The sequence below is a fragment of the Xyrauchen texanus genome, chromosome 22 (genome assembly GCF_025860055.1).
Source record: "Xyrauchen texanus isolate HMW12.3.18 chromosome 22, RBS_HiC_50CHRs, whole genome shotgun sequence".
Taxonomy (NCBI): Eukaryota; Metazoa; Chordata; class Actinopteri; order Cypriniformes; family Catostomidae; genus Xyrauchen; species Xyrauchen texanus.
Genome location: NC_068297.1, coordinates 39,878,252 through 39,893,716, shown reverse-complemented (window position 1 = coordinate 39,893,716; position 15,465 = coordinate 39,878,252). Strand labels below are relative to the sequence as shown.

General features: G+C 39.5%; 1 protein-coding gene across 1 annotated transcript in view; it reads right to left on the bottom strand.

Annotated features, from left to right (window-relative positions):
- Window positions 1-2,825: 2,825 nt before the first annotated feature.
- Window positions 2,826-15,465, bottom strand: part of LOC127662857 (peroxidasin homolog) — a 102,699-nt gene continuing 90,059 nt past the window's right edge. The window contains exons 19-23 of the mRNA XM_052154234.1: window positions 14,994-15,202; window positions 8,594-8,708; window positions 8,300-8,429; window positions 6,204-6,317; window positions 2,826-5,641 (exon numbers count right to left, since the gene is read on the bottom strand). Of these exons, the coding sequence (XP_052010194.1) occupies window positions 5,513-5,641; window positions 6,204-6,317; window positions 8,300-8,429; window positions 8,594-8,708; window positions 14,994-15,202 (697 nt within the window). The 3' untranslated portion in view covers window positions 2,826-5,512. The remainder of the gene's footprint in view (window positions 5,642-6,203; window positions 6,318-8,299; window positions 8,430-8,593; window positions 8,709-14,993; window positions 15,203-15,465) is intronic.

The window sequence follows — 15,465 nt, the reverse complement described above, 5'->3', positions numbered from 1 at the left end:
CCCATTAGAGATGACCAAGGGCAACTGTGGCTGCAAAATGCTAATTCACTGGGTTTTAGGACTATAAACTAAATAGCTCGTCAGCATAACTTCATTGTAGTTATGATGTATTTTACAGTCTAAATTATACAGTGATATAAAATAGAGCGAACTACTTTGTTTGTTTTATACGAATAGCCTACAAGGCAGCATCAGACATGCAACCACTGATCAAACAAGACTTACCAAAGCATTAAATATTGTTGGACACTTTGTGTGTTCTAGTGGTTATGTATAATACAATTATAAATCATATGTATAGGCCTAAATATTGATAATAACCTGCTATGGGAGAACGGTCTGCTTAGTCACATGATCCATGGACATTTTTAAGAAAATGTTTAAGAACTGCCAGTAGAGGGAGACAAAACACTTAAGAAATAGTTCACCAAAATTCATTTACTCACCCTTATGCCATCACAGATGTGTATGACTTTCTTCTGCTGAACTCAAATTAAGATTTTTATGAGAATATCTCAGCTCTGTAAGTCCATACAATGCAAGTGAATGGGTGCAAAAATTTTGAAGCTCCAAAATTCACATAAGTCAGCATAAAAGAACTCCAGACGACTACAGTGGTTTAATCAATGTCTTCAGAAGTGATATGATAGTGAGTGTGGGTGAGAAACAGATAAATATTTAAGACCTTATTTACAACAAATTCTCAGTCAATCTCCACTTTAACTTTCGCATTCTTCTAACGTTATCGTTCAGGTAGAACTATTCTTTCGACCACTAAAAATATCTTCCCTAATAATCTTCCAGATATGTCTCAAATACTCAGTAAGCCAAAAAGTTTAGAAGAATGTGATGTAGTCATAGAAAATATAAATACAGTCTTCACTATCTCTCTTGATTATGTTGAACCTTCAATTTAAGAAAATGAAAGAAAAACGCCCCAAACCATGGTACAATGATCACACTCACGCTCTCAAGAGAACAGTTCGAAAAATGCAGCACAACTGGAAGAAAACAATATTAGAGGTATTTTGCGGTGCATGAAAGGAAAGTATCTCTAGCTACAGACAGGTCGGCATATTTTAGCAAACTCATAGAAAAAAAACACAACAATCCTAGGTGTTTATTCAGTACTGTGGCTATATTGGTTAGGAATAAAGCCTCGACTGAACCAGATATTCCGTCACAGCACAATAGTAATGATTTCTTCACTGATAAAATTCAAATAGTCGGAAACAAAGTTCGTCATTTATTAATTTTCATATGCAAATGAGCTTTACTGCTCTTCATTGCCGCCAAAGGTTTATTCCAGGTTCACCACTACTGGTGAAGAGCCGCAAACTTCTGGCAAACATTCAGCGATTAACAAGCTCTGTTGCATGTGAACATAATGAGTGGCGAAGTTGTGACAACTCTAGGTTTTTTGTAAGAGCAGTTATATGTTTTGTCGTGATTGCTCCAAATGCTGACTCTTTTGTTTTGAAATATCATTCATTGAATCCATTAACTTCAAACATTCAACATCTTGTGATGAACTTTCTCATTCATATTTCACTGCTCTGCTTTCAGTAGTTGAATTCATTTTTCACTCGGTTCTGACAGGCGGTGAAATCTCTGAGCATTTGCAGCTCTGGACAGTCTTTTTCATCTGTGACCTTTTTCTGCTGTTGCCACTTAGAGGCGTTTCTGTGAGTCCCCATGAAATGAAAAGCCTCAGTAAAGTTTGGGGCCATGTTACGGGGACCTACGTGCACATATACAAGCCTGGTAGATGAAGGGGGAGAGTGCTTGGCCTAATTGTACAACTTGGCTCTCCTCCCAGGCTGAACCCTGAAAAGAAAACATCTCATATGAACAGAATGTGTTCTCCTCTGCGCCAACCAAACATTTGTACAGATTGCACTCTTGTTTTGGGGGAAAAGATGGTGTTGCTCTTTTTCAACTCTTGCATTTTTCATTTGACAAGCATAAGCTATAACTGTAGGGTTGAATTACAAGAAAGACTTGAAAGAAAATGTTTAGATCTTCTCTATAGATTTGCGGTGTACACAGCCACATTATTTTCTCTCTTCCAGTGTAGGAATGGTGTGGGGGCTCTTGTTGTCATGTCTCATGCCACGGCACTAGTTAGTGACCACTGTGCTGGAGGACGCTAAAGCTTAGGGAAATAGTTCACCTAAATAATGAAAATTCTGTCATCATTTACGCACCCTCATTCTATCCTAAACTTGTATGTCTTTCTTTCCTCCCTTCAAACACAAAATGTATTCTGAAGAATGTCTAGGCTGTTTTTGTCCATACAATGTAAGTCAATGGGGCCCCAAACTTTTAAGCTTCAAAAAAGGACATAAAGGCAGCATAAAGTTAATCCATATGACTTGAGTGGTTCAATTAATGTCTTCTGAAGAGTTACAATAGCTTTGGATGACAAACAGACCAACATTTTATTTCACGCAGCTCTCCCTTCCTCGTTGACGCATCCTTGCAATTGACACATGGGTGTTTGCATGTTTATGCAAGAACTTCCAAATGTATTGCGCATGCATTAGTTCTTTGATTTTCATCAAAATATTGTTGTTTGTTTTCCGAAGAAGAAAGAAAGTCATACGAGTTTGGAATGGAATGAGTAAATTATTCATTTTTGGGTGAACATTTGTTTTAAGAACATCTGCCACCAAAACTACCAGTGTCGGTTCTTTCAAATTTGGCAATTGTGATTATTATATTGACTTATGCAATGTGCTTGGACCCTGAACATTTTGGCTTGAGACTATTTTCTATTTCACTGTAGCTTACAAACAGAACAGCTTCTTTATTTCATATGTGGCCATTTTATTGTAGAAAGTCATATATTACAGTGCAAACAGTCTTTGGCAACAATACAATAAAAAATATAAGATAATCACTTGGACCACTTTTTTGAGCATGTTCAGTCTTGCAGGGCATTGCATTCCATGGCAGGTGGGCACAGTTTGGTTTGGTTTGGGGGAGGATCTTCAAGAGGTCGTTAGGTCATTATAAGGTGGGAAGAAAGGCTGTTTGGGAGTAATAAAACACTGAAATGGACACAAGGTAAAAGAAAATTAACAGTCAAACACTTGGTATTATGTTATCTGGCTGCTCACAGCACTGTAGCAGAAGATTCATTTTTCATAACCATACAACCAAATAGGGATTGTGATTATTTGCAATACATTTGTGATGTTTAACCAGGCTACAATTGAATGTTTAGAAGGGGGGAGTAGTCTAGAGAGAGAAGTGGTAACTTTCACCATTGCAGTCCCCATCTCTTGCATATGGCTTTTATTTCAGTGAAACACGAGTCAGACTTCAAAACACAGTGTCATCTACTGCCAAAGCGAACTGCAGCATGAACTTCTTACCAGTCCACAGAACAATGCGAGATATGTGTGGTCTGTTACAAGGTCTCTGACAGTATGAGGGAACTTTACATTTGGAAAAATAAGCATTCACACCAATCATGTTGCGTAAATGTGAGCAAATGTGCTAGATAAACGTCTTTGTTTTTTTAGACATTGTGACTCGTGTGTAGAGCAGTCGAAGTATAGGTCTCTGCGGAACAATAATGGGCTTTTCTCCATCTGTGGGTGTTTTCATATCGGTATCTGCATTTTGTCAACTATCCAATGAAAGTAAGGAATCTCAGTGTAGAAGGCAAATCGTGTAAAGCCACTGAAAAACTCTCATCCCAGTTTGAAAACGCAGACTGATTTGATTGTCTCCAACAGAATATTTCTGGAAGCAAAATCCCATACATTTTTTCTATAGGCCAAATAATAATTAAAGATAAATTATAAACCTTTAAAAAACAGACCAACCCTGAGCTCTGCGGTTGTTAATCTATGGTAAGCTTCTGACGAAGGCATCGGTTTGTGTTATTTCAACATACGGTTTTAGAAATCGTTTTTAATAGTGACATTTCTGCTGAACTACAGTACTCACGAACCTGCAAAAAAACAATCAGGAAATTACAGCTAACACAGTGTGCCAAAAGCCCACTCCCATGATGCACTGTGAATGACGCAATCAAGTCACTCTCCTTACATTCTCAAACAATTTATTTATTTTTATATCTCTGAATATTTAGCAATTCAAATATAATGTTTCTATACTTATAACCAACCACTTTAAATCAATAGTTGTATATTTTCCCATTGTAAATAATTGGATTACATTCGCAATGCTTCATGGGATTGTAGTTCATTCCCTCATTAAACACGGTAAGTACACAGTCTTGCACATTTGCCTTTTTGTCGGATTTTCAAAGTTTGTAAAGGTGTGATTCACCTCAGAGCTGGTTTGGTTCATGGCTTAGAATGCTTTTATGAAATCTCTATGGAAAAAATTTATGGGAAAAACTATTCCGGAAACAAGATGGCTGAAACACTACACTGGACACTGTTGCGTGCTATTCCTATCCATAAACCTCTCATTTGTAAGTCTCTTTACAAGTGTCTGCTAAATGAACAAATGTAAATGAAAAAAAAAACAAACAGAATGCACAATAGAAGTGTGCATGCTTGCGATGTACAGTGATGTGGCGAAATCATTTACATAGAGAGAGGAAACAACTGGACCATCATTTGTGATAAAGATAACATAAGGATATAAATACTGTGCTGTTAGAGAAAAGTTTTAGGCCAGAGTAATACAGAAAAGTACAGTAACACCTTAAAAAGTGACCCTGATGTCAGCTCTCCCCATCTCCCGTGAAAAAAAAGATACCAAACCGAAAGCATAAAAAACGGCTTTCTGTCAAGGTAAAGAAACAAAAGCCCAAACACCAAGTCTCAGATAACCCGCAGTTGCCAAGGGAAACAAACGTTTGGTGATCAGTAGAATTTTTTCCCCATTGCAAATATTGTTTTCACATTTTTCTTCACATGAAAGAATGATACAAATTGGGAACTATTTTTCTACATAAGTTCCGAATACAATACTAAGGAACATAAACTTTTAGTAAAAGCATAAAAAGAGTAACTCTAATAATTGTACATGGCAATTTCTTTCGAGTAGCTATGAAACAACAGGTTTCCGGTTCAAATTTGGTTTTAAAAAGCACATAATGAGTGTATATAGGATGCATTGTATATTGCAAAACAATAAGACACCTAGATCAATACTTGTACGACTCATTTAAATGGAGTAAAATAGCACCAGTTCTTCAGCATCTCGAACCTGAGAATGCTTCTTTAGAGATGATCTACTGCCAGGTGTTAACTTGTCAATGTGCACCTTTGGTAGACATCTGAGGCCGTGACCTGATTAACAGGCCTGAGGGAGGAAAACAGGGTTCCACATTCATCCATCTATCTGACTGAATACTTTTAAGGCAGTTAAAGTGTAGTTTTGTAGGCTTCTCGCCTTGAGAATTGGAGTTGTGGGGATATGCAAACAAAAAATAACCAATACATCACAAACAATAAAAACCCTGAAACACAACTAAAAAAATGGAGGCATGAGCTGATGGTGACATCGGTATAGTGTCCTGAGGTTATACGTGATGTTCCTGCAGTTTTGACGGCTGGTTGAGGCACATGGGGCAGCACGAGCCTTTAGGTGTCACAGGATTCACACATGTTGCCTGTGGACACTTCTCTACAATACACGTCACCTGGGCCCCCTAACAGAGACAGAGAGTGAAACAGAGGAACAATGGAGATCATAAAACAATCTGAAAATACGTATCACTGACATACCTATGGAGCCAGATTTGAGTATGGAATAGGTATCTGTTGGTTATCCTATTGAAGGTATTTTTTTAAATGTTGTTTATAGTACACATGCAAGCAAATGTATTTGGTCATTGCGTGGCATTTTAGGATGTTTTTCAGCACCTTACGCCATAAGCGTTGGGTTTTAAGACAGTTTGTTGAAAAGAGAGGACAGCTTGTGTCAGCAAGAGCACAATTTTAAATCTCTCTGTAAACGTAAAAGGGAAAGGAGGAGGCGAGACCCGGCTTGACAATATAAATAATAAACTGAACCAAAACCCCACACACACACAGGACACCCGACCCCTAATCGTTAGCCCGATTAGGGGTCGGGTGTGTGGAATCATGACCTGGCCCCGCCCTCCGCCCTGTCACACTCTCTCATAGAACATTTGTACACAAAAATAAAAATGGTATCAGGCTGACACATGTGCCAAGGAGGAAGTTCTCACTGAACTGAAGTGAACTTACTTTACACTGACATATTGTGCAGTGGTTCTTCTTCCAACTCTCTCCATCTACACGTTCTCGCCCTTCTTCATCAATGCAGTCTGTCTGACTCAGACGGCCTTCAAGTCTTTTTATCTGTTAGATCCAGGGAGAAAACATGATTTTACACTCCAAATTTCTTGCATTACAATAAATGCTGTATTCAGTATTTATGTACCACAACATTCTGATTGATTCACATAATAACCCAAAGTATTAGAACTTTGGATAAATTATGTTTATCAATGCGACAAAAGAGAAACATTTGACAGAATTGTGAGAAATAGAAAGGATTCAATTAGTCTCCACAGGCTGAATTTAAGGACCACAAAATAATTTCAAGGTTCATTCCTTTGAGATGTGCATTCCCTCATGGCTTAAACTCTAAATACATGTGGTGTTATCTGACCCGCTGTTTGGATAAGCTGTTCAGTGTAGGGCCAAATGGTGGTCCCTTCAGATTCTTAATGCGACCCTTTCCTTAGATAGTGTCTTATTTTCTGTGAGAGGCTCATTCTAAAACAAAGAAACTCAGCTCTCAATCTTCATGTTGAATTAAATGAAAGAAAACAGTGTTATGCACTTCTTCTGTGAATAAACCAGTGTCACAGGGAGATGCTCAAAGGGGACTTTGCAGTGGTGAACAGTTCAAAAGTCACAACCGGTACTTGAACAGGTGGGAAGAAAGCTACCAACCGACGAGCCACAAGTTTACAGGGGGTTCAAGGAATGCGTGTAAACATAAATGCTGTTTTCGTGTCTTAAATGGCTTTCTGGTGATTTGATTGACTTGAGTGTTGTACCAGGACCAATGAAAGATGCTGGAAAGTCATGGTCACCTGGAGAATATTTAAATTATATAATAATATTATGTAATAAAATAACATGCTACTTGTTCACTGAGCATCGGTTTATCTCATATTTAATTTTGTCAAAATATTTGAAAATCTCCAGTATGTTAAACACAATATACTGTAATTGAAAATGCAAAAGAGGCAGATATTTTTTCATGTCACAGTAGATTGCCATGTGTTTTTCATCAAGGGAGCAGGAAAGTTTGATTCTTGGCCTGAATATTTTCAGTATCTCGTTGTTACAGCCAAGTGTCTGAGTAATGTTTGAGCAAAAGTCAATGGTCCTTGTATTTTCAGTCAGTTCATTCACAAATATCTGTGAGTTGCTTTTTCAGATAGAGAACACTATGCTTGTTGACAAAATGAAGGGCAGAAATAACACAGTGGGGATTGCAGTGGAACAGACAAACAACCAAACAAGTTTTTTATGATGAACGTCACTATAACTACATTTTTGCAAACTGACTTTTACGTGTGCACTCAACATTTTGCTGCAGTTTCCTGGTAACATAAACACTAGAGGTGCTACAACAACTGTGTTTTATTCACTTTCACACAAATCCCGACTACAACTGCTGATTATGACATTATAAACACATATTTCTTGCACTATTAATCACACACTGCTATGACATCAAAACACTTTTACTATAACGCATCATTTAAAAAACGTCACACTTTAACACTTGTATTACACACTCACTACATTTACACACTTATTCCACTGTCATTAGCTTGCCCCGTAGCTCACCCGATAGCGTGTTGGACTTTGGACTTGGAAGACCGGTTCGAGCCCAGCCAAGCACGCAAGCTGACACATGAGACAAAAGTGTCATAGAAGTGACATGAAATTACATGGTTGCTTCAGTAAATGTGCTTTTCATGTCACATTTGCTTTTAGGACAATATCGGTTAGATTTAAGTGTTGGTTTAGGGTAAGGATGTCTGTTTGTTCAACACTCATTTTATTTTAGCACACTATTGTTTAGGTTTAGGTTTTAGGTTAGGGAGGTATGTTTACTCCTTAAAACCTCCATCTAATATTCACCTTAAAAACCTTTTCTGATTATGACACCATTTCACTCACTTTTGGCACCCCCCGCTGGACATTTCACTGGGAAACTGCAGCATAGTGTGAAATGAAGCACTTAATTTTGTTTCACAAAATTTTTTCCACAGTCACTTCATATTCATAAGATCAGGCTGTAAACCACACGGCCTAACCTGTCTTCGTAAACTTGTGATTGTCTTCTGCATGTCTGTAACGAAATCTTGGAAATCCTTAACTGAGGGTTCAGTGCTTGACTTTGGTGATACAGTTATGTTCACTTCAGTTTGAACATCTTCCAAAGTGCTGAAAAACAAAAATTAAAAGGAAATTAGAAAAAAAAAAAAACTATAACTACATATTTTGCAACCAAAAATGCTTTGAAACATTTGATATTGTGTTGTTACTATCATAATCATGAACTCTGCAAGATGATCTCAGTTCTCCTTATTAGCAAATGTGAGTTGTACCTGCTGTTATCTGTGAGGTTGCTGGCAGGTCTCTCCTCAGCATAGCTGTGGTCTGCTGACCTTCGACCTCTGAAGTGGTATGACAGGGCATTGAATTGGCCTTTTGTGCGGCAGTCTGCAGGTGCAAAACATTTAAAACACTTGATACAGGATACAATATAGACACTAAACAAATGTTGTTAATGGTAATTCAGAACATACCAGTCAAAAGGACTAGACGTCATTTAGTGATCTGCTGCAATAATCATTTTATGGTCGCATGGTAAAGCAGAGAGTATCTTATTATATGAGGACACTAAATATATAACCAGGCAAGCTTTCAGATAGGGATTGTTACATGCCCATGCTTTTTTGCTTTTGTGTTTTCTGTGTGAGGCTTCCAGTTATATGGGGAAGAGACTCTAAGCAGCTACACCTAGGCACCTTAAAAACACCTTAAAATCTTAAGGCTAAAAGTAGCTCCTAACACAGATACATAGAAGCAACTCTTTAAAAATTAGGGGCATAAATCAATCCATCCATCCATCCATCCATCCATCCATCCATCCGTCTATACGTTTGTCTTTATTATAGGCTATTTGTTATATATATATCCCGCTATCTGATTGAGGAATTTGCTGAAAAATAGCGCTTCCTTGTTTACCAATCACTTAGGGTGATTTAAAATAGCACACTCATAAAATGTGACATCCATAGCAAAGTTGTCAACTCTACCTTACTCTTACTTTGAGTTTCTTGGTAAAATGTTGCTCTTATCAGTTTTGTGAATAGGTTTTAAGCAAAAACTCTTAGCTAGGAACTGGTTGTAAGATAAAATCTTTGTGAATACGGGCCCTGAAGATCTGCCTATTAAAGAGGTGTTGGCATCAATACAAGAAGCTTCTGCCCCAGGAAACACACTCCTGTTTATTGTTTGTTTGATGTTGTTTGATTTGATTTATTTCAAAAGAATGGTGAGTTATGTTTTGTTTAGTTGAAATAGAATATAACAGCCGTGCTTTTTACCAGCAGAACCTAGCTGGAAAAGCTGGTTGTCCAGCATATTCTTTCTGGTTAAGCTAGTTTAAAAGCCTGGTGGAGGAGACACCAGCATCCCCAGCTTGGAGACCAGCACCAAAAATGCAACATAAGCTGGTGATCAGCAATGCTGGTCTTTTCAGCAGGGAAACTTGCTATAATTAGTCTATGGAAGTATATCGCTGTGATTGCAAATTCAGTTTGTATTTTCATGTTGTAGTTATGCAAGGTTTTTGAAGTCGGACAATCATTTCCGATGCATCGCTACTTTCAGTGAAACCACTGTTTTACAGATGTGGATCCAGTTTGTTTGAACTCAGAATACTGCTCTCGTGATATTCTCTGTCTAGTCAACATGTACCGAGTCAGGCTGAGATATTGGCTTTTTATCAGGATGTGGAGTTGTCTGAACAAAAGGGGTCCAGTACAACTGCATAAGATGCATAAAGACAAGAGCGACAGTAATAGGCCCTGTGTTTAGCAATGTGTCAGGTTAGAGGATATGCCAGCAAGATAGGAATCAAGGGCATCTTTGAAGTTCCAGTAAACCTCTAATTCTCTTCTAAACTCTGAGGACAATCAGCATCTGATAACAGAAACTAAAGTAAATTAAAGTTGTGCCTATATGCAACAGTATTTTCGATAATCTCAGCAGGCCAAAATTAAGATGGCCAATATTTAATATATCATGATCATTGGACTTCTTATTCATCACCAAGACCTGGCTAAACACCCTGGGTCCTGCCTTATGTGCACTTGTGTACAGACCTCCCAGATTTAATAGACTTTACAGAAAATGTTTCGGACTTTCTCTATGAACTGATGTCACGTGGTGATAGACTCCTGATTCTTGGGGATTTTAATATCCACAAAACTGCTGGTAAATGAAATTCTCTCCCTCACTGATTCTATAAATTTTGTTCAACACATCACTGGTTCTACCCACAACATGGGTCATACATTAGATCTGGTGTTATCTTATAGCATCTCTGTTTCTAACTTAGAGATCTTAGATATTTGCATCACTGACCATTATTCAATAATGTTTGAATCTGTCTCTACTTGTCCTCTCCCTACTTCTCAGTCTTAACCTCACTCCCAGTCCATTCACTCATATTCTGCCAATCTTTTTTCAGAATTTTATTTATAGCATTTTCCTGATGATGTCTCAGATAAAGTCAATACTGAATCACTGGTTGAAGCTTTGAATATATTTTGTACTTTCACTCTTGATAATGTCGCTCCACTCAAGCCAAGGTGAATTAAGGGCATTTCACAGCCTTGGCTAAATGACGTCACCTGCGCTCTCAGACAAGATTGTAGAAAAGCGGAGCGCAAGTGGAAAAGAGACAAGCTTCAGGTCTCTTTTGACAAACATTAAATGTCTTTAACAAACTATTAAAGAGCAGTAAAAGAAGCAAAAGCTAAGTTTTTCTCTAAAGTAATCTCTGATAACGCAAATTGACCAAGAGTATTGTTTAATATTATCAATTCTGTCTTAAACCCTATGATTCACCTGTGATGAATTTTTTAACTTTTTACTCACATAATTGAGCATATTAAAAGGTGCTATTGTACCTTCACAATTTGATCAACCACTAATACCTTCCCCGTCCAGCTCCCTGACTCACTTTGATCCAGTTTCATCAGATAGTTAGCAGATGTAGTCTCCAAGATGAAGTGTTCCAATTACAAGCTGCATATTCTATCTCTGCTCCTTTTTAAAGATGTTTTTATAACTATTAGTTCCAATGTGAGCAATAGTTAACAGCTCTTTAGCAAATAGAGTTGTTCCAAGCAGTTTGTAAAGTACGATGTGCCCTTTCAATCACTGGAGGCGATGGGCAATTCTACATCCTTTGTTAAAAAAGCCTTCTTTGGATCCGACAATACACAGTAATTATAGGCCAATCTCTAAATTGCCTTTAATTTCCAAGATCTTGGAGAGAGTTGTCTATTCGCAGCTTTACTCTATCTAAATACATTTGACTTTTCAGTCTGGCTTCAGACCCTGGCACAGCACTGAATCTGCATCGCTTAAGGTTACTAATGATATTTTTCTCTCCATGGATTCAGACTTACATGTTGTCTTAGTCTTAATAGATCTTAGTGCCACGTTCGACAATATCGACCATAACATTTTTCTCAATCGTCTCGAGTGTAGGGTTGGCATCCAGGGTATGACCCTCCATTGGTTTGCCTCCTATCTTAAAGATAGGATGTTTTCTGTAAATGTAGGGAATCAGCTCATTTATCATGTGGTGACCCTAAAGGGTAAATTGTAGGATCCTTATTATTTTCCTTGTATATGCTTCCTTTGAGCTCTATTTTCCAGAAGTACAGAATATCCTATCACTGTTATGCTGACGATTCCCAAATTTTACATACCAGTGAGCTTAGACAAGAGGTCAAGTCAAGTCAAGTGGTTTTTATTGTCGTTTTAACCATATACAGTTAGTCCAGTACACAGCAAAACGAGACAACGTTCCTCCAGGACCATGGTGCTACATAAAAACAACAAAGGACCAACACAGGACCACATGAGACAACACAACGAAATAAAATACCTATATATACCTATATAAAGTGCACGTGCAAACATGTGCAAAGTACGGGACAGTACAACAAATATCTGACAATGAACAGGACAATAGACAGTGCAGCGCCGACCAGTACTCAGTAGTGCAAAAAGATGACAGTTTCTAAAAATGTAAACATAACATACTATGAGATAGTGTTCTATGCACATAGCAGTTATTGAGGTAGCAGACAGTTATAAAGTGACAGTAATTAAAGTGCAACTCAGGACACGTGTGTGTCAAACCAGTCTCTGAGTATTGAGGAGTCTGATGGCTTGGGGGAAGAAGCTGTTACACAGTCTGGCCGTGAGGGCCCAAATGCTTCGGTACCTCTTGCCAGACGGGAGGAGGGTAAAGAGTTTGTGTGAGGGGTGTGTGGGGTCAGTCCACAATGCTGGTTGCTTTGTGGATACAGTGTTTTTTGTAAATGTCTTTGATGGAGGGAAGAGAGACCCCAATGATCTTCTCAGCTGTCCTCACTATTCTCTGCAGGGCTTTGCGGTCCGAAACGGTGCAAGTCCCAAACCAGGCAGTGATGCAGCTGCTCAGGATGCTCTCAATAGTCCCTCTATAGAATGTAGTGAGGATGGGGGTTGGGAGATGTGCTTTCCTCAGCCTTCGAAGAAAGTAGAGACGCTGCTGGGCTTTCTTGGTGATAGAGCTGGTGTTGAGGGACCAGGTGAGGTTCTCCGCCAAGTGAACACCAAGGAATTTGGTGCTTTTGACGATCTCCACAGAGGAGCCGTCGATGTTCAGCGGAGTGTGTTCCCCTTGTGCTCTCCTACAGTCAACAACCATCTCTTTTGTTTTGTCGACATTCAGGGACAGGTTGTTGGCTCTACACCAGTTCGTCAGCCGCTGCACCTCCTCTCTGTATGCTGATTCGTCGTTCTTGCTGATGAGACCCACCACGGTCGTGTCATCGGCGAACTTGATGATGTGATTCGAGCTGTGCATTGCTGCACAGTCGTGAGTCAGCAGAGTGAACAGCAGTGGACTGGGCACACAGCCCTGGGGGGCCCCAGTGCTCAGTGTGGTGGTGGTGGAGATGCTGTTCCCGATCCGGACTGACTGAAGTCTCCCAGTCAGGAAGTCCAGGATCCAGTTGCAGAGGGAGGTGTCCAGGCCCAGCAGGTTCAGCTTTCCAATCAGGTGCTGGGGAATGATTGTGTTGAATGCTGAGCTGAAATCTATGAACAGCATTCGAACGTATGAGTCCTTATTGTCTAGGTGGGTGAGGGCCAGATGGAGGGTTGTGGTGATGGCGTCGTCCGTTGAGCGGTTTGAACGATCACGCAAACTGCAGTGGGTCTAGTGAGGGGGGCAGCTGGGTCTTAATCTGCCTCATGACGAGCCTCTCGAAGCACTTCATGATGATGGGTGTAAGTGCGACGGGACGGTCGTTGAGGCAGGACACTGAAGACTTCTTTGGCATGGGGATGATGGTGGTGGCCTTGAAGCACGTTGGAACGACGGCGCTGCTCAGAGAGATGTTGAAGATGTCAGTAAGAACATCTGCTAGCTGGTCTGCACATCCTCTGAGCACTCTGCCAGGAAAGCTGTTACACAGTCTGGCCGTGAGGGCCCGAATGCTTCGGTACCTCTTGCCAGACGGCAGGAGGGTAAAGAGTTTGTGTGAGGGGTGTGTAGGGTTGTCCACAATGCTGGTTGCTTTGCGGATACACTGTTTTTTGTAAATGTCTTTGATGGAGGGAAGAGAGACCCCAATGATCTTCTCAGCTGTCCTCACTATCCTCTGCAGGGCTTTGCGGTCCGAAACGGTGCAAGTCCCAAACCAGGCAGTGATGCAGCTGCTCAGGATGCTCTCAATAGTCCCTCTATAGAATGTAGTGAGGATGGGGGGTGGGAGATGTGCTTCATTTGATAACATCCTAAATTGCTTTGAAGATATTAAACATTGTCTGGCAAACAATTTTTTACAATTAAGTGAAAGCAAAACTGAAGTTCTGAATTTAGGTCCCTCCATGTCCTCCTTAACTGGCCTTGCCGCCCAGCTAGGTCCTCTGTCGTTGAATGTACAAGATCATGTAAGAAGTCTTGGAGTGACTTTAGATTCCTCAATACATTTTACAAGGGTAGCTTTTTCCACCTGAGATTTTTTGCTAAAGTAAAACATTTTCTTTCCAGCAAAGACCTGGAAAATGTGATCCACTCACTAATTTCATCAAGGTTAGACTATTGCAACTCACTGTACATTGGCCTCCCTCAAATCGCGTTATCCCACCGGTTGAACAGCTGGTTCAAAATGCAGCAGCTAAACTTTTGACAGGGTCAAGAAAGAGGGATCTCATTACCCCTGTATTAGCGTCTCTACACTGGCTTCTAAAATTCTGCTTTACATTTACAAGGCACTATCTGGTCTCGTGCCCAAATGCATCAGTGATCTTCTCGTCCCTTACTCCCCCACCAGAGCACTCAATTCTTCTCATTACCTTCTTTTGAGGGTTTCTTGTTGTCGCTATAGCTCTAAGGGTGATCGTGCCTTCTCTGTGGTAGGTCCTAAACTCTGGAATAGTCTCCCTTACCATGTGAGGTCAGATTCTTCAATAGCCATTTTTAAACTCTCTTTGAAAATGCATTTATATACTTTAGCATTTGAATAGAACTTTTTAGTAGGTTAAATTAGGTAAATACCCAATGCAGTTTTTAATTGTATCTATTTATTTATTACTATTATTGTAATTTTTTGTATGTTTATAATTCTATCATTGTATATTTCTTTGATTGATTTGTAAAGCACTTTGGGTCAACTTCTGAAGTATATAGTCAGAGGAGTGTTTTACCTTCACAGCAGTCCTGCCACATTCGTAGATCAATCTTGGTCAAATCATCACAGCTTCCATAGCCGTGAGGGAAGTCCGCCACACTAAAAACATCTGACTGGATGCGGGTGATGTTGTCGCTATTATCACATAGTACTCGGGCGAGAGAAGCCTGCTTCAACTGGGTCAACTGAGCAGGGCTAAAGACGCCAGGGTTCTCATACCAAAGCCTACACATACATTACAAAGCTTTCAGCATAATGTTTATAAACAAAGATAAAATACAATTTCTTTAAAGGTGAAGGGTGTAATTTCTAGCTGTACCAAACAGAATCGAAAAAATAAGGACTGTTTTTAAACAGGTTTCCAAAAGACTCTACTTTTCAGCCAATGGTCAAGAACCAGATAGTCCTACCCAAAACCAATGCCATTGGCTGAGCCTGAAGTCGACATGTCACACTGCTCAAAAAAAAAAAAAAATCGAGCAGTGTTT